Genomic DNA, 24,336 nt, shown 5'->3' on the forward strand with positions numbered 1-24,336 from the left:
CCCGCCGGCGCCCCCGATCCCCTCCCCGCCTTCCTGGCATGGTGCGGGCGCGCCGGCGTGGAGCTCAGCCCGAAGGTGAGGCAGCGTAGGAAAACGGGGGAGGGGGTCCCGTCCCCCCGCCGCCCACCCCACCCCTTCCCAAAAATGTCCCCCCGCTGGCCTCTCGCCCCCAGGTGCGGCTGAGCCGGGAGGGCGCGGTGGCGGGGTACGGCATGGTGGCCACCGAGGAGCTGGAGGCGGGAGAGGTCTTGGTCACCCTCCCTCGCACGGCGCTGCTCTCCCAGCACACCACCTCCATCCAGGGGCTCCTGCGGGAAGGTGAGTACCGGCTGGGGCCCACCTTGGCCATGGAACGGGGCTGGGGAGGGGGAAGGCGAGGGAAGGGTCCTGCTGCGGGCACGGGGCTGGAGCTCCAGGGCTGTCAGCCAGCGGGTAGGAAAGGGGGTGGCCGGACAGCCCATCACTTCCTAAGGGAGCCTAAAGCCACGCTGAAGCGTTACTGGAACATCTCTGATCTTTAGGTGACAGCCACCCATGGGACGGTGCTTCCCTGGAGGCCCAGGACAGACGCTGTTAGGAAAGAGAGTGGTTCTTTCTGTGCTGAAGCGGGGTGAGGACAGCAAGAGGGCGTTCTGGCTCACCCATAGCTCCATGACAGCACCTTCTGGTTCAAACCCAAGGCTGGAGAGGTCTCCTAAAAGCAGAACTCCCCACCCTAGGAAGGAAACAGGCAGTGAGGGTTGTGGTATGGGGCTTTGGTTCACGGAAGATGTGTTTGGTCTCAAAGGAAAGGACCAAAACCTCAGATCAACTAACTTTTACTTTTTCTCGTTTCTGGTTCCTTAGCCCAGGAGTCCCTGCAGAGCCAGTCCGGTTGGGTGCCGCTCCTGCTGGCCCTGCTACATGAGTACACAGCCAGCAACTCCCACTGGCAGCCTTATTTCTCCCTCTGGCAGGACTTCAAGAACCTGGATCACCCCATGTTCTGGTAAGGTGACACTAACTGGGGCTGTGGGGTGGCCCAGTTTGACAGCTGAATGCAGCAGACATAGCACAGGGGCTGCTGACCACGAGTCCTGGTCCGATGTGGTCCAATGGCCTGACTCCATCCCTCTCTTCAGGGAACCCCAACAGCAGAAGGATACGGAGCTGTTGGAGAGGGGCCAGAGGAGGCTGTAAGGGCTGGAGCCCCTCTGCTGGGAAGACAGGCTGGGAGAGTTGGGGGGGAGAAGGCTCCAGGGAAACCTCCAAGGCTCCAGGAGAGCTGGGGAGGGACTCGTGATCAGGGAGGGGAGCGATGGGACAACGGGGAACAGTTTTACACTGAAAGAGGGGAGATGTGAGATATTGTGAAGAAATTCTTGGCTGTGGGGGTGGTGAGCCCCTGGGGCAGGTTGCCCCGAGAAGCTGTGGCTGCCCCATCCCTGGAGGTGTTCAAGGCCAGGTTGGACGGGGCTTGGAGCAACCTGGGCTAGGGGGAGGTGTCCCTGCCCCGTGCTCCCCTACGTGAGCTGGAACTAGTTACAAGCACAACCAGAAAACAAGAATCTGCAGAGCACGAGGAAGCTGAGATTTTGAAGGAGGGAGGAGGTTATAGCCCCTTCTCCTGGGGCAGATGGAGATAAATCTGCTGTTTTTCTTGTAACAGGCCTGAAGAAGAGCGAACAAGGCTCCTGCAGGGCACAGGCATCCCAGAAGCTGTGGACAAAGACCTGGCTAACATCCACCTAGAGTACAGCTCCATCATCCTGCCTTTCATGGAGTCCCACCCCAACATCTTTGACCCCAAGCTGCACACGCTGGAGTTGTACAAGCAGCTGGTGGCATTTGTCATGGCCTACAGGTGAGAAGTGAGGAGGGAGGACAAGCAGCAGGATCACAGGGAAACGATTATCGCCTGTGTTCCTTAAAGGGTGGCAGTTGCACAAGAACAAGAAGTTCTTGTTCAAGAAGTTCTTCTACAAGAAGTAGAAGGTGAAGCAAGGTGTGGAACGGGCCTGTCTTCATCTCCCTTGTCTTAGCTTTCAGGAACCTTTGGAGGAGGAAGATGAAGATGAGAAGGGGCCCAATCCTCCCATGATGGTGCCTGTAGCAGATATTTTGAATCACGTGGCCAACCACAACGCCAACCTGGAATACTCTCCCGTGAGTGCCAAGCAGCTCTGCCAGGCATCGTCACCTCCTGGTTCCTCTCGGAACAGGGCTGGCTCTCTGAACCCAGAGCAGCGCTGCTCACCTCCCAGGGCAGCGCGTCTGGCCCCGATCTTGTTAATCCGAAGCAATTCTCCTGGGAAACGATAGCTCCTCTTATAGCTCGGGCATGGGTCACGTGGTATGGAATACCTGCCCCCTGCCGGCTCCGGGGGAGATTAACCCCATCCCTGCCGGAACCAGGACAAACGGGCCTGTCTTCATCTCCCTTGTCTTAGCTTTCAGGAACCTTTGGAGGAGGAAGATGAAGATGAGAAGGGGCCCAATCCTCCCATGATGGTGCCTGTAGCAGATATTTTGAATCACGTGGCCAACCACAACGCCAACCTGGAATACTCTCCCGTGAGTGCCAAGCAGCTCTGCCAGGCATCGTCACCTCCTGGTTCCTCTCGGAACAGGGCTGGCTCTCTGAACCCAGAGCAGCGCTGCTCACCTCCCAGGGCAGCGCGTCTGGCCCCGATCTTGTTAATCCGAAGCAATTTTGCTCAACGTTTTCCCCCGCTGCATGTCTGGCTTGAGCTAGGAAGAGCTTAGCGTCATCTTGGCATCTTTGAAACAGCGTTTTTCTGAGCGCGGCAGGATCAGCGCAGCTCTGAGCGCCTCTTCTCTCCCTGCTTGCAGCAATGTTTGCGTATGGTTACAACACGACCCGTCGGCAAAGGACAGGAGATCTTCAACACCTACGGGCAGATGGCCAACTGGCAGCTCCTGCACATGTACGGCTTTGCAGAGCCGTACCCTGGCAACACCAACGACACGGCCGACATCCAGATGGTGACAGTACGCAAGGCAGCGCTGCGGCGTGAGTGGCAGCTTTGGGAAAGGATGGGGGGTGTGTGTGGGGGTCTCTGTTAAATAGGGATGTAGCGAAGCAGGGATCGAGGGTGTCATGAAAAAATAAGCCCATTCCTCAGCATTTTGGGTGCTGGGGGTAGGCGTCCGTTTTCTGCTCCCCTTTTCCTCTTCTCCATTCACCACCACTCCCTCCACTGCAACCCGAGTTGGGTTTTTGCAGCTGCGCTGTCTTCAAAACAGGTGCCAGAAGCGAAGCGGAGCAGCGGCTGGTCTCGGAGCAGTGGGACTTCTTGTGCCAGCTGGAGATGGTGGGGGAGGAAGGCGCCTTCGTGCTTGGCTGGGAGGAGGTGCTGACAGAAGAAGAGCTGTCCACAACTCTGAAGGTAAGCACAGCCAAGCGGCTGAAGAGCTACACAAGGAAGGGCTCAGACTGAAGCGTACGGCAGCTGTGCATTGGTACAGGTTGGGGGCTGATCTGCTGGAGAGCAGCTCTGTGGAAAGGGACCTGGGAGTGCTGGTGGCCAACAGGATGCCCATGAGCCAGCAATGTGCCCTGGTGGCCGAGAAGGCCAATGGCGTTCTGAGGGGGCATCAAGAAGAGTGTGGCCAGCACGTGGAGGGAGGTCATCCTCCCCCTCTGCTCTGCCCTGATGAGGCCACATCTGGAGTGCTGTGTCCAGTTTGGGGCTCCCCAGGTCAAGGAGGACAGGGAACTGCTGGAGAGGGTCCAGCAAAGATGAGGGGACTGGAGCATCTTTCTGATGAGGAAAGGCTGAGGGACGTGGGGCTTTGTAGTCTGGAGGAGACTGTGCAACCTGCTGTAGGTAACCCTGCTCTGGCAGGGGGGTTGGACTGGATGGTCTCCAGAGGTCCCTTCCAGCTGTGACCATTCTGGGATTCTGTGTGCAAACCAGCACGCGGAATGATTCGGTGAAAGGTTACAATCTTGTAAAGGCATTTAGGTACTAACAGTCCTGCGTGAACAGCGGTAGGGTGTGTGGTTGCCCATCTCCCCACCTTCAGGTACTGTTACTGTCGTCTTCCTCTCCTGAACTAACCACCCACAAGTACTTATGAACTGCTCTTGACCAGCTCTGGGGCTGCTGCCGTTCTAGAGAGCTTTGCACCTTTGCAGGTAGCAGCTGAGATGTCCTTTAAGACTGTTCCCAACACCCAGGTTTGCTGTTTGAATGTTCTAACCCCCAAGTTATTTGCGATCAGGTATCTACGCCAGTTTTACTCTCTCACCTTTAGTGCAGCTGAGGAATAATTCACCCGCTCCACATGGCCCCAAGACCACTTCTCCAGGGGAGAAAGCCTGATGTCCCCACACTGCCAGTGACTTGTCTCTTTGCCTGGGTCATTACAGGTGCTGTGCATGTCGGAAGAAGAATTCAAGGAGTGTAAGGAACAAGATGGCTGGGAGGACGACAGTGAGGAAGAGGAAAACTCCACCCTTTCTAACGAGGCTCTCGCCAGACTTAAAACCCCTTGCAAGAAGCTCCTTTACGACAGCGTGCTGCTGACCCTGGAGTCCTACGGGTCAGACTTGAAAGCAGAGCAGGACTTGCTAAACAACAAGGAGGCTTACGAGAAACTGAGCCGAAGGGAGCAGCAAGCTTTGCACGTGCGCTATGGACAGAAAAGGATCTTGCATCAGCTGCTAGAGCTGGTAGGGTAGAAACCTCACCACTCCTGGGAACGAACTGCCCGGAACTCTGCTTGGGAAGAGGTCAGGTCAGCCTCTGGGCAGCTCTTCTACAGCAGCGAGAACAGATGGCGAGATTAAATAGGGGCCCAATTGTCCCTCATACGGCATGTGGCTAAAAGCTGCCTCTACACAAACAAAATCTCCTCCACAGCAGCGGAGTGGTTTTGGGTGGTGTTACCTTACAGTGAGAGCTCTGGAGCACAACCACCACCTTCTTCTGGAGGACTTAAGAAAACCCAGATCCCATAATAGCTGCCGTAGGAAAACAAGACACACGCTGTCAGAACAGCAAGTGGGTTCCCTCATTTAGCATCTGAAATTTAAGGCAAGAACTGCTCCTTGTCCAGATGAAGAGGGCCGAAATCCAGCTGGTAGCTCGTAGCTTACAGGGGTTCAGAGCAAACCTCTGGCAGGTGGAGATGTGACAAACTCTTCACCTATATTTTGTTGATACTGAGCATTTTGAAGAGCACAAGCCCATCCATTTGGGTTTTCATGTAGGCTCAGTATAGCAAGGTATCTCCTTCTACCGCTGTAAAAGGCATTTCTGTATGAGACTACTCCGTAAAGGAGCAGATTGACAGTTCTGCGGCCGCTGTTGGCCGAGCATTCGATACACACCCTCCACTTCGTACAGTTCTTCCCTGCGCTTGGGCACTGCCCTGCATCACATTCAGCTATATTACTGTTTTTCTCCTCAGCAGTTTTGGCATGACAGAACACTGGAGGTTTGCAGGCCAAGCTCTATTTAATAAAGACGATGTTTCCTCTCCAGCCAACGCTGTCTACTTCAACAGGGTGCAAAAACCCCATCTAAAAGGAGGGGAACCTTCGCTGCTGGTGCAGTTAGCAGCGCTGCCAACAAGCAAAACCCACACTGTACTCCTCTACATAAAGGTCAGCTCCAACCCCCCTGCGCTGCTGGGGGCCAGGGTGGTTGAGCAAGACCTAGGGTAGCGTTTGTTTTTTAATATTCCCCTTTTACAGTGGTGTAATGCGGTGGCTGTTTAGAGTGCAGTGTGCCATCTTGGCTCTTCTCTTCCTACGGCAGACTAGATTTCAAGCTGGGCACGCGGTGGGTCGTAGAATGGTTTAGGTTGGAAAGGACCTTAAAGAGCATCAAGTTCCAACCTCCCGGCGAGGGTCAAAAGGTTAGTCTTAATTTCTTAAACACAGAGTGCATTACACCCAGGGCCTCTGCTGGCAAGGACACTGGTAGTCCCTGGGGAACTGCCACCAGCACCATTTACTTTGGCAGGAGCAGCTGGAGGTCACTTACCTGCCAAGAGAGGATATGAGCTGCAGTGGCCTCCATCCCACCTTGCATATCTTGGCCAAGTCCCATCCACCTTCCACCCCCTCTTTACACCGGCCTAACACTTCTTAAAAAGTCTGAAGGGAACCAGCCACGGACAGCAGCATTAGTACAGAACCAGAGAGACCTTTGAGCTTTTGAGTCATTAGGACAAGTCAATAAGCTCTGCATGTGGTTTGCTAGAGTTAAACGGCAGGAAAAAATCCCACGGCATCTGGACTAGATAAAGAAAAACTGGTTGCTGATAATTCTCCATTTCCTAACCCAATGCAGGAGGAAGAGTAAACTTGAGTTGCAATACCAGACCAAAAAACCTCCAACTTCGGAAGGTTCAGTTTCAGCACAACTACTGATCTGCAAAACAAATGCCAGGGAATTGTAGGAACTGGCAAGAGATTACTCCTTTACACACAGGCAACCAGAAAGCCACTGCCTAGGAACAGGTCACAGAGAGAGAATTCCCCTGGAGCTGCAGTCCACTGGCACAGCTGGCTCAGTGGTCCCTTGGATCTAGTTTTAACTCTGTGCAGCAGAAGCACAGCCAGGTACACAGTCCCGTAAACCTGAGCAGGAAATCCTGACCTCTCCACCCACACAATAGCAGTCAACTAGCTTCAAGAAACTAGTGATGTTCTCCAAAAAGAAAGCGGAGAAGCTTTATTCCCCGGTATCTGCCAGGTTGCAAGGCATAGGCTAAAGGAGTTTGCAGTATTAGCAAACCCCGAAGCCACCCAACCTTATTACAGCTAACCAGCAACCCTGCACACGTCTTTGCTGAAGGGAACGTGTTCACAGCAGGATGCAAGTCACGAGGAACGCAGCAGCTCTGCGGTCCGCGCTCTGCATCCCTCCACTACGCGCAGTCTCCCTTCCAGCACAACTTTGTCAGAGACAAACTCTGCTAATCAACTCGCAACTAAGATACTCCTATCCCCGCACCACTGTCCCTTCCTTCAAAGCAAGGCCCTACCTAGGCGTAATAATTCTCCCCTCTGACTGCACCACTTCACCCTAGCAAACAAGCCCAGTTGCTTTCAACAGGCAGCGCCCAAAACACACTGGGAAACTGGCAGGTTTTGGCTGGGTGGAACAGACTTTGAAAGACATCAACTGGTCGGGCAGGATGGAACTGGAGAGAATAAGCACAGTGGCACGTGCTGCATGTCATGACTTTAATGTGTAACTACAGTATGCATACATACAAGAAGTGGGAGAACTAAAGCCCAAGAACTAGAAAGGCTACAAAATACAACACATGGACCAATACTTTACAAAACATTCAAAATCCTTACAAAATGGGCTGTATTGGTCCTTTGGGTTTTTTTGTTTTGTCATTTTTTTGTTTTCTTTTTTTTAAATTTTTTTTTTTTTTTTTACAAACTTATACTGTGTGGTCATAGGGTGGGGGGGGTGTGGGGTGGGAAAAGGTTTAGATTTAACCCCCCACCTTCCAAAATTTACAAGTGTCAAAAAAAAAAAAAAAGAAAAGAAAAAGCTATAGGCCTGGTCTCTGGTTTCTTTACTAAAAACAGCTGACCCTCTCCCAAAGGGCCTGAGGTGTGTCTTCTCCACCAGAAAGGAGGCATTCTCTGCCTGCCACTCCACTTGCTGTCTGTCAGCATTTGATGAGGGTGGGGGGAAAGCAACACTGAACCTTTAACCCCTCCCTCACCCCTCCCTTACTCCATAGTATTCCCATATTCCAAACACATCCACCCCTTTTCTTTTTTTCCCCCCTCGTAAAACAACTTAGTGATTGAAAGGTCCCCCATCCACATAAAGAAAAATAAGTTACATAATATTATAACTGGCTTCTCAATATTCTTTGGGAGTCTGGGAATGTCAGGACAAGGAGGTCTGCCCCATACAAGTGCTTGGCATCGGCAGCTGCCCCTTTATTACAAGCTGGACAGGCACCAGTTACCCACCTGCCTTTTTTTTTTTTTTTACACAATTTGCACAAACCCAAAAGTCCAGACAAACGTTTCTGTTCCTTGTATTTACACTAGTTCAAAATGATATTCACAGCATCTTCTGAATTTTGGCCAAGAGTCAAAAAAAAAAAATTTGTTTCAAACTTTGGAACGTGCCCACGTAAGACTTTCACCCAGGGTCTGTGGCGTCTACCCGATCGAGGGGGCTGGGAAGGTCAGGAGGAGCCTTAGAGTCTTCTGTCAGTCGATGGGACGGAGACCTCCAGGCTGGCACGCTTACGACAAGATGCGGCTCATCTAACTGGCACCAGTCCCTTCCATTACTTGCTGGGCCTGCTTCTGCCCCATGCAGCACTGTGCAACTGACTGGAACAACCTGAGCACAGAGGCAAAGCAGCGTTAGGTGCGTTTACGGCAGCAAATGGGGCTTCTGCTATGAAGCCCCCAAAAACTCAAGGTGCCTCTCAGCCCCTCCTTCAGATGGATTTCCCCCCACCAACCCCTCCCCGTGACTTTTTTTTATGGGTAAGTTATACTCACTTCTCAATTTCTGGAGCACAGTGAACAAACTCATGGTTCCAGAACTTAAACGCTGGGTTTTTTATCAGCTCGATGAAAGTAATAAGGAGACCCCAGGGATGAGGCCTATTTACAATCAATCGTTCCAAGAGAACCCTGAAAGCCAAAAGTAAAACCAGTTGAGAGCTCAAAAGGTCCGAAATACACATGGAAGGAAAGTGAGAAGCCGAACACTGGCAAGTTCAACGCCTTCCCTCTCACCTAGTGATCTGCTCCTGGATGGCCTCGGTGTTGGCCTCCGCAAACAGGTACAGCATGGTGCAGCTGAAGTAGTGGGTGTGACTGTTGGGGTAGCGTAGCTGGTTGGCAATTGCGTTCAAGAAAAGGTACCGGCCTGCAAGAAGAGGAAACAGTGAGTACACGTGGTTTTCCTTGAGCGCACACATAAAGGAATAAAGCAGCAACTAGTATTGGTTAAGAGTAAGGTTTGTGAGCCTGCCTTATGAAGGCAGAAGGTACTCTTCCAGGCTGAGGGAGTTGGGGGGGTTCAGCCTGGAGAAGAGAAGGCGAAAAAGGGGAGACCTCAGAGCCCCTTCCAGTGCCTAAAGGGGCTCCAGGAGAGCTGGGGGGGGCTCTGGATCAGGGAGGGGAGCTATAGACGAAGGGAAATGATTTTACACCAAAAGAGGGGAGAGTTAGATGAGGTATGAGGAAGAAATTCTTTACTCTGAGGGTGGCGAGACACCAACACAGATTGCCCCGAGAAGCTGTGGCTGCCCCATCCCTGGAGGTGTTCAAGGCCAGGTTGGACGGGGCTTGGAGCAACCTGGGCTGGGGGGAGGTGGCCCTGCCCAGGGCAGGGGGGTTGGGACTATTTGATCTTCAAGGTCCTTTCCAACCTAAACCATTCTATGATTCTATGGAATAAAAGCAAGTGAAGATATGAAAAAGCCTTACCAACCCAAGCTGATGGGGCAGCAAGAATTCATTTCCTCTGTGTTAAACTTATTTCTCTTCCCCTTAATACCTTGAATGTTTGGTTTTAATATTGCTCCTGTATTCAGAGTTTAATATTCTAGTGTAGCGTTACTTACTGTCAGCTCACTAGCGGCTACATGAAATGATCTTCTGTATTTCTCATAGCTCAAACAGACAATCTGCTGTTAAATTCGACATCACATAGAAGCGTTTCCAGCTCACCTTCAGTGTCCAGGTCTACTGCCAGATTCTGGAAGATGTCCATGTGAGCTGAGTGGGTAATGGTGCTCATAGAGGGTGTGCTGCCTTTGTTGTGAATGTGCGCAATAGCTTGAGTACCCACGTAGAGCACCAGTGCGTTAATCAGCTGGATGTTGTAGCGGTTTCCAGGTTCATTTGATACCTAATGGCAAAGATACGGAAAGCATTAACATCCTATATTCCTTCCGCAATCAAAGGTACAGCATGTACAACAACAGCATCCAAGTATCTTCTTGATTATACAGACAACAACACACACGGACATCCACTAATTCAATTGGCATTTACCTTTTTGTAATATAGCAGGGTTTTTTTAAATATATATATATTTTCGAAAGTATCAGCCAAGTGCTGACAAACCCAACAGACAATTTTCCTACTCCCTGCCTAAAACAAACCAAGCAGGCAAAGGCAATCTGAATTCACCAGCGGTGCCAGAGGCTGGCTGAAATGCACACCACCTGTGTGAACGCTTCAAGTCTGAGCAATTTTTTGAGAAAGTCCAACTTCAGTCCTGAAGCCTGTTGCAAGCCAAGCCATGTGATGTTGATGGCAAACAATTCTGAACTGGCTAATCTGCCTTTTTTTTTTAACCCCTAAAGCATTACCATGCAGATCCATAGATTTCTATAACAACAAATCCATGTGGAGTCAAAATTTAATCAGATTTTAAAAACCTGCAATCAAGTACAATAAAACCCGTTGAATCTCAGCCAATGCCAGGATAAGCAGGGCTGGAGTCGTGTGACAGAAACCACAAGACTCTTCAGCACCCAGGGGTTGAGGACAAAAAAAAGAAAAAAGCAAGCTTGATGCAATCAGCTCTGACTCCATTCTTCACTAAAGATTTGCAAGATTGTGCTCATGTAGATGAAACCAGCTGCTTTTAAATCAGATCATTTTAGGGCTGTTAAAGTCAACATTCCTCTTTCCTTAAATTCCACCTGGCTGAAATGACTTAAAACACACTTAAACATCCTGCTAGGGAGTGGTAGAAGAATTATTCTGAGAAGTGTGCATTTCCACAGGCTTTTCTACTGCCTGGAACACATGCTTGCTACACACCAAAAGAATTCCTGCAGGAAAGAAGGGTGACTCAGATCACAGTGTGTTGTCCCACACTGTTTAAATTCAGCATCCTCAGAAACCAGCCACTCACTTGTAGGTTGCTGCGCAAGTCAGACAAAAAAGTGACCGGAGAACGGGTTTTGAGATAGGAATCCAAGTCTTTCTTGAACTGAGGTGGCATCACTCCAGTGAAATTTGTGAGTATTCGTGGAGCAATATTAATCTCACTTAACATGTCCACCTGTGGAGACAAAAACCAGGCCACAAAGCCATAAGCAATCTCTAAAGGAACAAATTGCAGTAGCAGTTCTGCATGTGATATTACATTAACTACTGCTGTTGACCATTTTTTCCTACCAGCAATGAAAAGGAAACACTAGACTTTTGCAGATTTCAGAAAAAACTTGGTCTCTGATGTGCAAACTTACTAGACGACTGTCTCAAAGACTTGAGAGTAGACGATAAAAGAATTCAAGGGCGAAGGCCATAGGGGAATTCAGTCACCGCCTTTGAAGTCTCCCTATCTACACTCAAGACCGTTTGGAAGTTAAAAACTCAAACATCCACACAAGTCAAGAACAGCCTGCCTTTGGTTTCAAAGACAAGCATTGCAGCTTTGCTCCCATCACCCAGCACAGCTCAGGCAAGGAGGAATAATAGGACAATGCTTTAGCAGTGTGAGAAAGTTTCCTTCTAATCATTCCACGATTAGGAGACTGGCATACGCCCAAAGATTTAATTAGATAACAGTAACACTTCTCAAAATCTCTCCCCATTATGCAAGAGGCTTGCTTCAGAATGGCAGTTTATCTCATTATTTTCAAGATAAGATGGCGTCCCTGCTTCTCATCAAAAAGTATTCACAACTACAAAGTGCTGGGATCTTCAAAAATTAGTCAGGCGAACTCCAGTCGCCATGCATCCTGCTGAGCAGGAGCTACACAATTCGGCACAAGCTGAACAAAACAGTAGAACTGTTGGCTGAACTTTGAAACTGCAAAGCCACAAAGACTGCTCAAGTAGTCTTGTTTTTAAGTGACAAATGAGACAGTAAAATGATAAAGACGCTTCAACAGTGTGTGCCACTCAGATCTAAGGATGCCATCAAGTCAGTCTCCCTTTGGAACCAGAAAAGCCCTCTGGTGTTCCATGCAAAAGCTATGTTCTCGATGCAGTTCACAGCATCCCAGACTGGTGAGGGTCGGAGGGGCCCTCTGGAGCTCCCCCAGTGCCACCCCCTGCCAGAGCAGGGGCACCTCCAGCAGTGGCACAGGACGGCGTCCAGGCGGGTTTGGGATGGCTTCGGAGTGGGAGACTCCACAGTTCTCATGTAACAAGTCTCAACAGCCTGTCCTTTCAGGTTGAACCTGCACAGACCTCACAAGCACAGTAAGTATCTACGGTGCCAATGAAGCCACACAGACCAGAATCGAGCATTACGCTTCCAACCGCGACATGTTTCATACCACTGCGTTCTTCTACAGGACAAGGGTTGCATCCCGCTCCGTATGGAAACTGTCAAACATTGCGCATTACAAACGTAATTCAAACCTACACGCTTTAAAGAATGCTGTTCTGCTAGCTGCTACGTCACTTCAGTTTCCAATTACCTGTTAACTTTTGAATGGTTGCATTAATTCAAATATCAGTTAAATTGTTCCCAAAATTTCACAGCCTCTGCCAAAATCAACTGAATAAAGACTACCTGGAGCATCCAAGCTTCCCATTATCAATCTCATGAAAGTCAGTCCTACCTTTAGATTGGGGGTAAAAGGGTCTGGAAGCCTCATGTTCCGTGGGAAGGCACTCAGGATCAGATTCCTTAGCTGAATACAGTTAGGTGGGATCACATCACAGAACCCATAGTGGTAGTCACAAAGAAATTCTGGGAAATCATGCAACAAGACCAGCAACACACGCAGAGTACCCTGTGAAATAAAATGTCATATATAAGAGGTGTGCAGCTGTTGAAACTGCCCAAGAGCTTGCAGAGCCATCCTTCTATGTCACGTGGTTAACATTAACAGGAAGAAATTAATCTAGGAAGGCAGTCTGTTTCTGTCCCACACCAGATTTGCATTTAACTCTAAGATATAATTTATAAAAGAAGAGTAAATGCTATTTGGCTATCAAAACATGTCAACTTTCAGAGAACTTTGACTGGAAGTAGCATCTATTAGCTGAGATTTTTTTACCTTGTAAAGAATTTGCATAGGTTTGGTGAGTTCCACATTTCTAAGGAAAGGAGCCAAGTACTTGAAAAGATCGATCAGTAACTGGGCATACATAGGCCAACCCTGTCGAGAAAAAAAAGAGCAGGTGGAAAACGTGCAATGAAGAGCGGCTATCTTAAGTTCAAAAGTATAGTTAGACTGGTCTTCATATAAAGCTGGATCGAAGTTCTGTCGTATCGCTAGCTCTAGCGGCAAGTGCAGCACAGCTCATTTCAAGGGCCGTCGCTGCACATCATATACTATGGGTGTCTCCAGAACACTCAACGTGCCATGCCGAGCTAGCGGTATTCGGTCTAGGCTACAGCTCTTCCAGACTTCGACAAAAGCACCTTTATTAAATTCAATTCCCTCTATATTCCCTAGTTTATGGACACAGAGACTCTCCTCCATGCAGTTAGGTTACTGTGAATATGGAAGACAACAAAAACAGAACAGCCATGCTACTAGTGCACTTCGAGAGATGTGAAACAGCACCACACCAGATAAGCATCCGTGTGAGCTTTTTAATTCAGAAGAGATAAACTGCAGCCACACCTTCTGCTGTGGTGTATGTGCCAGCATTCTTGCAATAAATATCCGATGGGAGATCAGTTCCAGCCAGGCATAAACAAAACCTGGAGCTTTTGTAGGCCTCAGGATGTGAAATGTGTTACTGAAAGAAAAGTTAGAGCAGGTTAGAAGTGCACAGCAATAAGATTGCTTTTCGTAACATTGAGGAAAAACATACACAGCCCTAAAAGCAAGGCATTTTAGCATCTTGGGGTTTACCAGTCATCTTCCTTAAAACAAGCAAGTGTACAGTCTACAGGAGAACCAGTTCTTCCGAATGTGATTAAGCCACCACAAGGGAACAGTCAGATAGCCTTCAGATGAAAAATCTGGATCCTACCAGGAAAGGATGAGCATCGTGGACAGTCTCAAATACATACCAGAAAGCTGTGAGTGTCTGGAAGTTGATGGTCTCCAGCACGTGCTCAGGAGCATTTAATTCCAACAGCAACATGATGAAAATGCGATGGTAAGGAAGTTGCTGAAACTCACTTTGCCGAACATCGTGGTCTTGCAGAAGAACTCCCACAACAATACCAAGAACCTAAAGAGATCAAGACATTGCAGTGGTGCCAGCAAAAATTACTGGGCAAGTCAGACTTTAGATAATACTTTAACCGTCAGTAAAAAAAATAATCAGTAGATTCTAATGAGAACCAAAAATTCTAGTTCTTGAAAGCGTTACGTAAATTTATATTATAATCTGCATCAGCAACTTCAAACCACTATACTTTGCTCTCCTTGTCCCAGGGATCACAGTCACAATGACTGACTGGGCAGTGTTGGAAGGTCTTAACTCCCCAAGAACATCTAGCCACAAACCAAGGACTGTAAGAATACAGTCTAGACAAGACCCTCACAAAATCAAGGCAGACACCCAGGAATCACCAACCTCATCCACACTTTCTAATGCCTCAAAACAACAGCAGTTGCACTTTTTCATTTCAAGGCAGAGAGGTGAGTTTCAGGTTTGTTTGGTATGAAATCTTTGTGAGCAAGAAAGCCACTTGGCACTCTGATGCTCCACTCAACAGTTTCAGGTCAGTGACCAACCTGTTAAAGGCCTCATCTGATATTTTAGCAGTAGCCTGCATTAAGGTCTACATTTCCCATTTATCAGCTCAAGTACACCAAATTATGCACTTTAAATGCACAAAAAAAAGCTTTCCAACCTTATTCAGGAGGTTGATCTTTGTAACTGTGTTGGTCGCCTCCCCAGAGTGCTTCACCAGCAGTGCAATAAGTCGCACAAAGGCATCCAGATTGTGGTAGCACTTGGCTCGAATCATAGTGGGGTTGGCAGCAGGATTGTGCTGTTGCTCAGCCTGAGCACGATAGCTGATTTCAACACACATTTCGGTGCAAAGACGGAAAAAGCGGGTGATCAGGTCATCTGTTTTCAGGATTCCTTGCTGGTGCATCTATCCAGGAAAGGGCGGGGGAGGAAGTCAGAACCGTAAACCACAGAAAGTTCATTTTACAGCTTATTTCAAACAACACACATTTTACAAAGCACCCACCTTGCCTGGCGCAATTAGTTTTTACCAGAGTCTCAAGAGAGATGGGTACTAAGCTATCTCTACTACTTTTCCCCAAGATGAGTATTTCCAAGGCAACTTGAGGGTGGCAACACAATTTTAGCGAAAGACATCTACTCCCAAATGGTCTTTTTGATCCCAATTCTTTTCAACCGTCAGCACGGTTGAGGAGCCCGTTCAGTGCCCGTTCTGCCACCAGCACTCAACCTTGCATGAGGGACAGCAAGAGGCAGCAGCAGGGCTGTCTGTCGGGCCTTTAGGTGTTTAAGCTCTGGGAAGGGCAGACTTCAGCTACCAGCTCAGGAACCATCACTATTTTACAGCAACATTCTGTAGAAGCAAACTGCATTTGGACAATGAGTTTTCCTTACAGGACCGTTACACGCAGAGAAAGACTGGGTGGGCTTTTTTGTTCATTTTGCATTGGGGGCTTGTTTTTAATAACATATATATATATAAAATAGAGACATCCTTTTGTTACCCATAGCATTAAAGCCATCAAAATGACACAAGTTACACTGCAGGAAGGCTCTGGGTTTTGAGTAAAGCATCTTATTTCTAAACTCCTACTGCACAGACATGAAGCTATATAAAGAGCAGAATTGCTAACTCTTGGAGAACTTCCAGTATTTCTGGAGAAACTTTTTTTTTTTTTTTAAAAAAAAGGAATTCATGCATCTGCCTTCAAGCAGCCAAAATTATGGTCTTTTAAGTTCAGGAACAAAACCTTGTTTAATGCAGTTAAAAAAATACTCCTTTAAAACCCATCGGTAAAGCCTGTAAAGAAAAATGATATGTAAACACTGCACTTGGATATATTTCAATTGCTATTTCAAGTCTGATCAAATATGTATAAGAGGTAAGCAAACAAGTGTGATGAAAGAGTGAAGCAGGACAAAAGTACACTGAGTATTGTGAGTATACTGCAGTACGCTTTGTAAGTATACTTTAAGGTATAACAAGAGTGGGGCCACGTGAAGAGGTAAAACTTTCTAAAAAAAGTGGGTTTAACACAAGACCCATTAAAAACATCCCCCCAAAAGATGCTATGCAGTAGAAGTCAGACCAACAGCAAGCTGGCTACAAGCCTGTAGGCAAGGACACTAAAGTCACATGAAAAAAATCATAGCATCAGTCAAGGTGTTTATTCACACTTTGTAGCTTGAACTTCTTTTCATTAGTAGCTGCAAAATCTGTAGCATTTGTGTGGAACGCAATGCGAATAGACTAAGTCAGGTGCTTCCCTTAAGCTGCAGTCAGAGCTGCTAGAACAGAGTTTTAGGAAGATGACTGCAGATATATAGGGAGTTCGTGATCACATGTGTTGGGCTACTGCGGGCATCTCCCTTCTCTGTCACACCTGGAAGGCAGACAGATGTGTGCTGTTCATCACACCTGTTAAGGTGCCCTGGAGTGAAAAGTTGGAGGCTGTTTAAATTTAAGCACCACTTTAGCTAATGAAGTTTCAAGTTTTTCCTCACTCTGATTCCAGTTAGAAAAAAAGATTCCCTTGTTCACATGGTCTGAAACAATTCACCTGCATCTCCAACTATTAACAATTTCCTTCTGTAGGCTGTCAGAGCTTTTACTGTCACCCATAAGGAGCGACACTAGTCTAGCTTTATTACACAGAGCACGTCAGAACTATTCCCAATAGCTATCTCAGCTGAAGTTCTTTTCCAACCAGACTTATCCCAAAGCTCAGGGTCTGAACAGACAGCTTGTTGCTACAGTATCTGGAGAACATGATTTGGTGAAGGGTAGGGGTTTCTATGGAACTTTATCACCAAAAGCAGTCAAGATTTTGATAGCCAACTGCCTGAAAGTTTCAAAAGGATGCCTAACAAGGGTTATAACACTGCTTTAAAATGGAGGGCATCACACCCTACTTATGTTGAATAAAAAGCACCTTTCTTTCCAAAAGCTCTACCTGTCCAACAAACGCAGAGAACGCTTTGGTACTGTCACGGCCCGCTGCAGCTGAATGGTAGAGGTTCACCCACTCCCTCAGCAGGTATTCTGCCTTCTCCCTCAGACCTGGTGGATCATCGTACTCAGAGGCTTGGGAAATTCCTGAATGCATCATGAAATTGGGACCTCCGTGAGCACGGTCAATCATTGCTTCGTAGTTTGATCGGACCACTTCCATCAGCTGCGGTAATCTAATGCAACAGACCAGAGCAAGAGCCGGGTTAGAATTTCTCCTCCCCAAGAAGGTGCGGGAACTGGAAGGTCAGTCAAGTACAGTTGAAAGAAAGCAAATTATTTCTTATATTAAATCTTCGTATCTTCGAGTCCTCACTGGAATAGCAGAAATAAGTCATGAAAGCAGATACATCTGTGATGGAAGGACACTGAACTCATGCAAACTTTGAAGTTCCACCCCAATTCATACAGCAGTGTGCTCCAACGAAGCACCACGTGTACTAGACACAGCTTCGACTTCTGCAGACTACGGAAGCCCTAAAATGCTCCAAGATAGTGAGGCGCCAGTGCTACACAGCCTGACTGGGGCACTAAATTTGGCTGTGGCGAAAGTCAATTCATACAGCGAAGACCCACCCCAACCACAGCCGAAAGGACCTTTGTTTTGGGACCTCCCACTAACTTTTGTTGGTAGTGGCAGCCACTGCCACCACCACCACCAGCTGGTTGCTCTCACAGCAAACTGGAATTCTCCAAGCTCCAATGCATGTCTTTCTCAAACCCAGCAGCAATTGCTTCCACCTTAGTAATGAGAAGCCCAGAAGTCCTGCAGGTATTTCCAGATGCTGTGGCAACAATTGCTGCCCAATTATCTGCTGCTAGATACACAATCCATGCGAGATTGGTTCATAGATTCTGAACAGAAAACAGCCTAAAGAAACAGAACGGATTGCCTAATTTGACGAATTGCTTGTGATTAGCAAATAACCCTATTAATACCTGCTTAAATTTAAATTATCTAGGTAAGAATACTGCCTAAATTTGAGATAAAGCAGGAATTAAAGCGAGTTTCTTACAGTACGACAGTATTTTGGAGCACAGTGCGTAGAAAGATTTTCCTGCTCAAACACTCAGTTTGACACCAGGCTGCAGCTGCCTCTATTTTGACATAAAATCAGCACAATTACATTAAACTGACAGTTTAAACTAACATAGGACTGCAGCCCTGGAGAAAGTTTAAAGCCGTGTGATTGGATGATATGAGTCGTTGCCCATATAACATTTCAAATCATTAGTGAGCCCGAGAGAAGTAATGTATCGCACGGGATTTTCAATCTCACCCTTCTGGGGCGTTTCCTCTGGAATGAGCGTTAATCCTCATGAGGGTCTCAATTGTGTGAAACAGATCTGCCTCTGTTACGTGGGCGACACTTCTCTCATCCACCAACAGGATCTTTACCAACTGCATGGCAAATGCCACAGCCATGTAGTTCAAGCCATTCTCCATTGACTGTTGACATGAAAAAGGCAATTAAAGTTCAACCACAAATCTTGCAGGGGGCTGACCATAAAACTTCTCCAAAGGAGCAGGCTGCCTTTACCTGAGCCAAGTGCAGGTCATACTGCTGCATGTTAACAAGGTGATTGCGGATTAGCAGCTCCACGGCTTCCACGTTGTACTTGTACTCATCTCTGCATTCAATCAGGCACCTGAAGAATTGGACTTTTAACAAGCGTACTTAAACAACACCGTTTAAGCAAAGCAACTCAAATCTAACACTGCAGAAACTGTGCTATCCACTGCGATTCATGACTCAGCTCCAAAAGAAGCCTCTTAGGCAGCATTCTCTAAGATAACGTCTGAGTTCAGGAACAGTTATGAGCCTCAAGCATTTGCTAGGTCACAACAGCCCTTCAAGAGCTTCAGTTTATTAAGCGTAAGAAGCCTCTCTTCTGAGGACAAAGTAGCGTATCTAGCTGAAGCACTAGCACTTCTGCTGCAGGCATATGCCACGTCACCTACTTGGTGACAGCATGTAGAGACATTCTCTACAAAATGCGAAAAAAAAACCCAGAGCACCACTAATCCTTAATCCCATTAAAGATTCCTATCATCTTCTAGCGAAAGACAGCATTATCAGAAGATCTAGTTTGTTTTGACAAAAGAGCTAGTTATTTTTATGGTCCCAAACTGCAGCAATGCAAAATATTAACAGGCAAGTGATTCAGAATAATACAGTTAACTCCCAAAAGATGATGAAAGGCACATCGATGTTCTTATTGTGTCATAACTGACCTAGTAATTTGCTTATTACACCATGGAGTTCCATATGCACGGCCGTCCTGCAGAGCCTTCAGCACAAGCAGATGACACTCACGATAGCGCAGCAGGAGGTCAGCATCTGCCCCACTGGTTGCATCCAGTAAGCCCTCTACAGCCTAGAATAGATGCAACCTGTTAGCAGAGGAAAAAACAAGTCCTCTTCCAAATCTTCTGCAAATTAGATGAGCAAGAGTTATCACCAGAAGACTCAGCAGACACGCAAAACCCAATTTAGTTATTGCGCTGATACCTTGATGAGGCTATGTGAGATTTTACCAGCTACGACAGCATCTACACATTCACTGTACGCAGCTGGACTACCACAAACAAGCCTACAGTCTCACTATGCCCCACCGGCTTTTTATACGCACCGAGTAGTATGAAAGATCACATTAGTTTGTGCTGCAGCTTCTCTAAGTCAATGCCTCCTCACGAGTAATTCTGCATAAGGCTCACGGAAAACTACATGCGAGAGAATTTCCAGAACCTGCTAGGTCAGCTATTGGGCTCTTTAGGCAAAGAGCTGCAGCACTCAGAGATGCATCTGTGCTAGTCTATAGCACACGGAAGATGAGTCTTAAAAGGGCAGCACAATTTACCTGGTCAAGCCCTAGTCAGGACTAGATCCTTTAACAGGTACAGGCACTATCAGCCAAGAACAAAGAGCCTCCCTTGAAGTGGTTTCCAGCTTCCAATCACATTTGTATCGCCGCTGTTCTTGGATCCTCATGCAGATAGCTCAGTGTCCTTCCAGTATACTCAAACAGATCTTTCTCCACCTCTATCACTCTGCCCTGCACTACCACACAGGCACCTGTGCCAGCTCAGCTCGCAGAGCTCGTGGCAACACTCCCCCCCAGTACAGTCTGCTAGTTCTGGCTGGGATGGAGTTACTTTCCTTCGGAGCAGCGCATATGGTGCTATGCTTTGGATCTGCGGCTCAAACAGCATTGGCAGAGCACCGGTGTTTTGCCAATTGCTGAAGAGCGCTCGCACAGCGTCAAGGCCTTCTCTTTCCCACTCTGCCTCCCCCAGCAAGTGGGTAGGCTGAGGATGGGCAAGAGGTCAGGAAGCAACACAGCCGGGACAGCTGACCCAAACAGAACAAAGGGATCTCCCATAGCATATGGCATCATGCTCAGCAATAAAAGGTCAGGAGAAAGAGGACGAAGGGAGGCATTCATGGTTGTAACATCTGCCATCCCAAACCTGTATTACATGCGCTGAAGCCCTGCTTTCCGAGGAGCAGCTAGACATTTGCCTGCTGACAGGAAGTAGTCTTTTTTTGTTTTGTTTATGGACACAGCTTTTGCTTTCTCTACTAAACTGTCATAATCTGAATGAACAAGTCATCTTGCCTTCCCTCTATTTTCTCCCTGTCCTGGAGGAGAGCGCAATGAGCAAGCAGCTGGATGGATGCTTGGCCATTGGCCAGGGTCAGCCCACCACGCATACGCGTTTATCAGCTACTGCAAAATACAATCCCCAAGCGTGCCACTATAAATCCAGTACTACACCTACGCAGGCGGTTCAAACATCATCTCAGCCTCCAAATCATCCTAAAATCAAAGGCTACTCTGAAGTGCAACAGCTCCCTACTTGTCATATCTGAACAAAACTCCCCTAAGTCCCAGGATTCTGTACCTGCTTCTTCCCACAGCAGGCTGGCCACCGCACATACAAGACACCAAGTGAACCCCTCAGCCCTCTTCCAATTGTGTTTACTGAATTTCCAAAGACAGCGATTGTTCAGTATTGTTCACCCAGCAAGTTCCACAGGATGCATGAAGATACACACTCACCAGCAAGAGGATCCACAAACCAGATGAGTAATAAACTCCAGGTGAGTTGTTACAGCAGAAGACTAGTTAACACTCACCTTCTGCAGTAGTCCAAGTGCAGCAATAGCATCACGGGAGTTACGAGCCACTACCACAGCCTCCAAGAGGCTACGCAACGCTTGAGCTTGAGGATTCATGGCCAGGGTGTGTGGAATGGATTGCAGGTGCTGCTCCAGTTCTGTCATACATTTGTCGTAGATTTGTGCTACATCATCTGTAGCCCAAGCTTGCTGCTTAACAGAAAGTGGGAATGAGTGATTTTTGCAAGGATTGTATTTGTGAAACCCAAATACCGTCTGGCTATTCTGCTTTGGAAATTACAGCATCCAGAGTTTAGATCTCTACAGTATTGTTGTTAGTTATGCTGGCATTTTAAATACACAAATATGAGCAAATTAAGCTAATTTTCTTAAATTGCAAATAACTAGCAAATGATTCTAGCAGTCCTTCAGACCAAGTACGCATACAAAACCAGGTTCATTATCTCAAAATCCATGCTCGCCATCCATGATCTTCCTGCAAAAGTAACCTGAGATTTGAATAAAGTGTTTCACTGCTACTAAAACTACACATTGCAATCATAACTTACAGATCTTGCCCCAGTTTGTGTTACAAACCCCTAAGACTGGATATAAGTTTCATGTTGCCATTAGTCTGACATTAAAACTAATGCACCTTTCAACCACTATTCCCAACCAACACAAATGCCCAATTCTTACTAGTCTTCTAGCAAAGGACACAGGTTCTGCAACTTTCTCCAAAAAGGCCACAGTACTCTCAAGCCGATTAATTTGGAAATCTCTACCTTCATAGGCTGCGCCAAGAATCCTGTAGGCTGAGTTAAGTCATTGGTAGGCAGGAAGCCAGGGACATTGCGTGCAAACTCTTCATAAACAGCCAGCTGTTTTGGGTCCACACCTCCAACCTTTGCAATGACAAGAACAGGCATTAACCTCATTGTTAAGCACCGCTGCAGTAAGAAACGAGGGCAGTTTGTGTAACAGGTAGCTGCACAGTCACAGTCTTGAACAGTGGTCTAGACATCAAGTAGCAGGATTCAGCTGCTCTGCACTGAGGTCCTATCTCTCCTGCTACACCTCCTAACAGGAGGATTTTGCCCTACAACTGCAACTCACATTCCCAGAAACAGGAATGCTGGCTTCCTAAGTCTGATGCACAAGAAAAATGCTCTGCTGAGAGCATGCTGTATGTCCTTTAATGGAAGAAAATACAAAGGAGACAAGACAACGAAAGAGACTAATTGTCTTTCAGTGAAAGGAACAGCACAGAACAAGAGACAGGACTTTTAATGTCCCAAGGAATTGAGGAAAATGATACGAACACTCATTTTGGAAGCACATGAATATGTTGTTCCATTACTGATCAAGCTAATAGCAGTCCCACTGTTAGACAAGACTGACAAGAACAGGATTGCTCAGCTGAAGCTGTGCAATCCACTTTTCACGATCAGGAGGGGGAGAAGTGCAGCATCAGAACATAGCTCAGTTCATATCCTCACCTTTAACCTGATCTGCTCTGGCATCCGCTCCGCCTGGTAAGTTAACACAACAGGATCACAGTACCGACGGCCCTCTTGTCTAGCGTGTTTTCTGAGCTCAAATTCCTGGTGGAAAAAAAAAACCCAAACACCACAGTGAATTTTAGATACTGAGCCTGGATGTGTATGAGCACATGTTATACTTTTAAAAGACAGCAGTCCCATACTTACAGTTGCGAGCCTCTTGTCCATCTCAGGGCCTGCCTTTTCCACAGCCGTCTTCTGGATGAAGCAGCACGCCAGCTCACAGTTATCCTGCGCTAACTGGGCAGCTGCTTGCTCCATCATGTCCCTCTGTTGTGGGGAGGCTGCCTATTGAAAACCACAATAATCAGTGAAGGCTGTACGTTTCCCTGTGTATTACTAGCTTTAAAAATCAGCACGACTGCCTATACAGAACACCAGCAATAAAAAGGAATGCTCTTAGGAATGCACTCTCTTTGCATGGAATATACAATAATAAATTTAATTTTGCATAGCTTTGAATAAAACATGGAGGCAAGACAACAGTAAAGACTTTCAACAAGGAACAAAACAGCAGGAGGTTCTCCATCTTCTCCACCAACCCATCTCCAGGGCATAGAAATAAAGCCCTGCTTTCCACTGACGCACGTACAAGAGATGCTAATGCAGGAAAAGCAAGCCTCACATCACAGCCTAAAAGTTCCATTCCAAGCACTTCCCAGGTTGTAATCAGAAGACATAAAGGTGCATCACTAACAATGCAGAACAGTAGCCTTTGTCAGTGGGATCCCTTTCTGATACAGATTTTCTTCTTTCCTTCTCGGGTCTGCTTTAAGAGAACCCTGAACAGATGAACCTATTTTCCAGGGTGGAAAGCAGCAACTCCCACTGGAAATGGAATACACAAACACAAACAGTCCAATCTACTTGGATTTCCTTATCAATTAAGATCTACTTCTATTTCATTGATACCTGAAAAATACTCCGCTTCTTCCAAATGAAAGAAATTCTTACTGGTTAACCCACTTCATACAATAAGCCAGATGTGAATTTTTCAATGTCTTGTATGGCACTTTTTCTGCAACACAATGTTTTCTTAAGAAAACTTCCTTAGATTTCAACTGGCCCTTTATCAATGCCATACATCTTCAGGGATTAAAAAACCCCTTGACTACTATGTCATAAATGCTATGAAAATAGCAGGGAACTGGCAGACGAAGTCGCTAAACCACTAGCCATCATATTTGAGAAGTCGTGGCGGTCTGGTGAGGTTCTTGCCAACTGGAAAAGGGGAAACATAACCCCTATTTTCAAAAAGGGAAAGAAGGAAGACCCGTGGAACTACAGGCCAGTCAGTCTCACCTCTGTGCCTGGCAAGATCATGGAGCAGATCCTCCTGGAAACTCTGCTGAGGCACATAGATAACAGAGGTGATTGGTGACAGCCAGTACGTCTTCACCAAGGGCAAGTCATGCCTGACAAATTTGGTGGCCTTCTATGAAGGGGTTACAGAGGCAGTGGACAAGGTAAGATCAACAGATGTCATCTACCTGGACTTGTGCAAAGCGTTTGACACCGTCCCACATGATATCCTGGTCTCTAAATTGAAGA

The 24,336-nt window shown here is 47.2% G+C and overlaps 2 protein-coding genes across 3 annotated transcripts in view; one reads left to right on the forward strand and one right to left on the reverse strand.

The window, feature by feature from the left end:
• SETD6 (SET domain containing 6) overlaps positions 1-4,751 on the forward strand; it is a 7,622-nt gene extending 2,871 nt beyond the window's left edge. Inside the window, exons 2-9 of the mRNA XM_009883260.1 lie at positions 3-75; positions 174-318; positions 847-988; positions 1,649-1,843; positions 2,022-2,145; positions 2,833-3,013; positions 3,247-3,389; positions 4,376-4,751. Coding sequence (XP_009881562.1) covers positions 3-75; positions 174-318; positions 847-988; positions 1,649-1,843; positions 2,022-2,145; positions 2,833-3,013; positions 3,247-3,389; positions 4,376-4,687 — 1,315 coding nt within the window. The 3' untranslated portion in view covers positions 4,688-4,751. The remainder of the gene's footprint in view (positions 1-2; positions 76-173; positions 319-846; positions 989-1,648; positions 1,844-2,021; positions 2,146-2,832; positions 3,014-3,246; positions 3,390-4,375) is intronic.
• Positions 4,752-7,446: 2,695 nt separating this feature from the next.
• Positions 7,447-24,336, reverse strand: part of CNOT1 (CCR4-NOT transcription complex, subunit 1) — a 55,732-nt gene continuing 38,842 nt past the window's right edge. The window contains exons 31-48 of one of the 2 annotated variants that reach the window (XM_009883246.1): positions 22,933-23,073; positions 22,723-22,827; positions 22,009-22,128; positions 21,242-21,433; positions 19,336-19,478; positions 18,641-18,749; positions 18,380-18,549; positions 17,044-17,275; positions 14,748-14,996; positions 13,956-14,119; positions 13,561-13,678; positions 12,988-13,089; positions 12,547-12,720; positions 10,884-11,033; positions 9,686-9,866; positions 8,747-8,879; positions 8,507-8,641; positions 7,447-8,342 (exon numbers count right to left, since the gene is read on the reverse strand). In XM_009883246.1, coding sequence (XP_009881548.1) covers positions 8,264-8,342; positions 8,507-8,641; positions 8,747-8,879; positions 9,686-9,866; positions 10,884-11,033; positions 12,547-12,720; positions 12,988-13,089; positions 13,561-13,678; positions 13,956-14,119; positions 14,748-14,996; positions 17,044-17,275; positions 18,380-18,549; positions 18,641-18,749; positions 19,336-19,478; positions 21,242-21,433; positions 22,009-22,128; positions 22,723-22,827; positions 22,933-23,073 — 2,697 coding nt within the window. In that variant the 3' untranslated portion in view covers positions 7,447-8,263. The remainder of the gene's footprint in view (positions 8,343-8,506; positions 8,642-8,746; positions 8,880-9,685; positions 9,867-10,883; positions 11,034-12,546; positions 12,721-12,987; positions 13,090-13,560; positions 13,679-13,955; positions 14,120-14,747; positions 14,997-17,043; positions 17,276-18,379; positions 18,550-18,640; positions 18,750-19,335; positions 19,479-21,241; positions 21,434-22,008; positions 22,129-22,722; positions 22,828-22,932; positions 23,074-24,336) is intronic. The other variant, XM_009883247.1, reaches the window with a different exon arrangement.

Source organism: Charadrius vociferus, unplaced genomic scaffold (assembly GCF_000708025.1).
Source record: "Charadrius vociferus isolate BGI_N301 unplaced genomic scaffold, ASM70802v2 scaffold964, whole genome shotgun sequence".
Classification (NCBI taxonomy): domain Eukaryota; kingdom Metazoa; phylum Chordata; class Aves; order Charadriiformes; family Charadriidae; genus Charadrius; species Charadrius vociferus.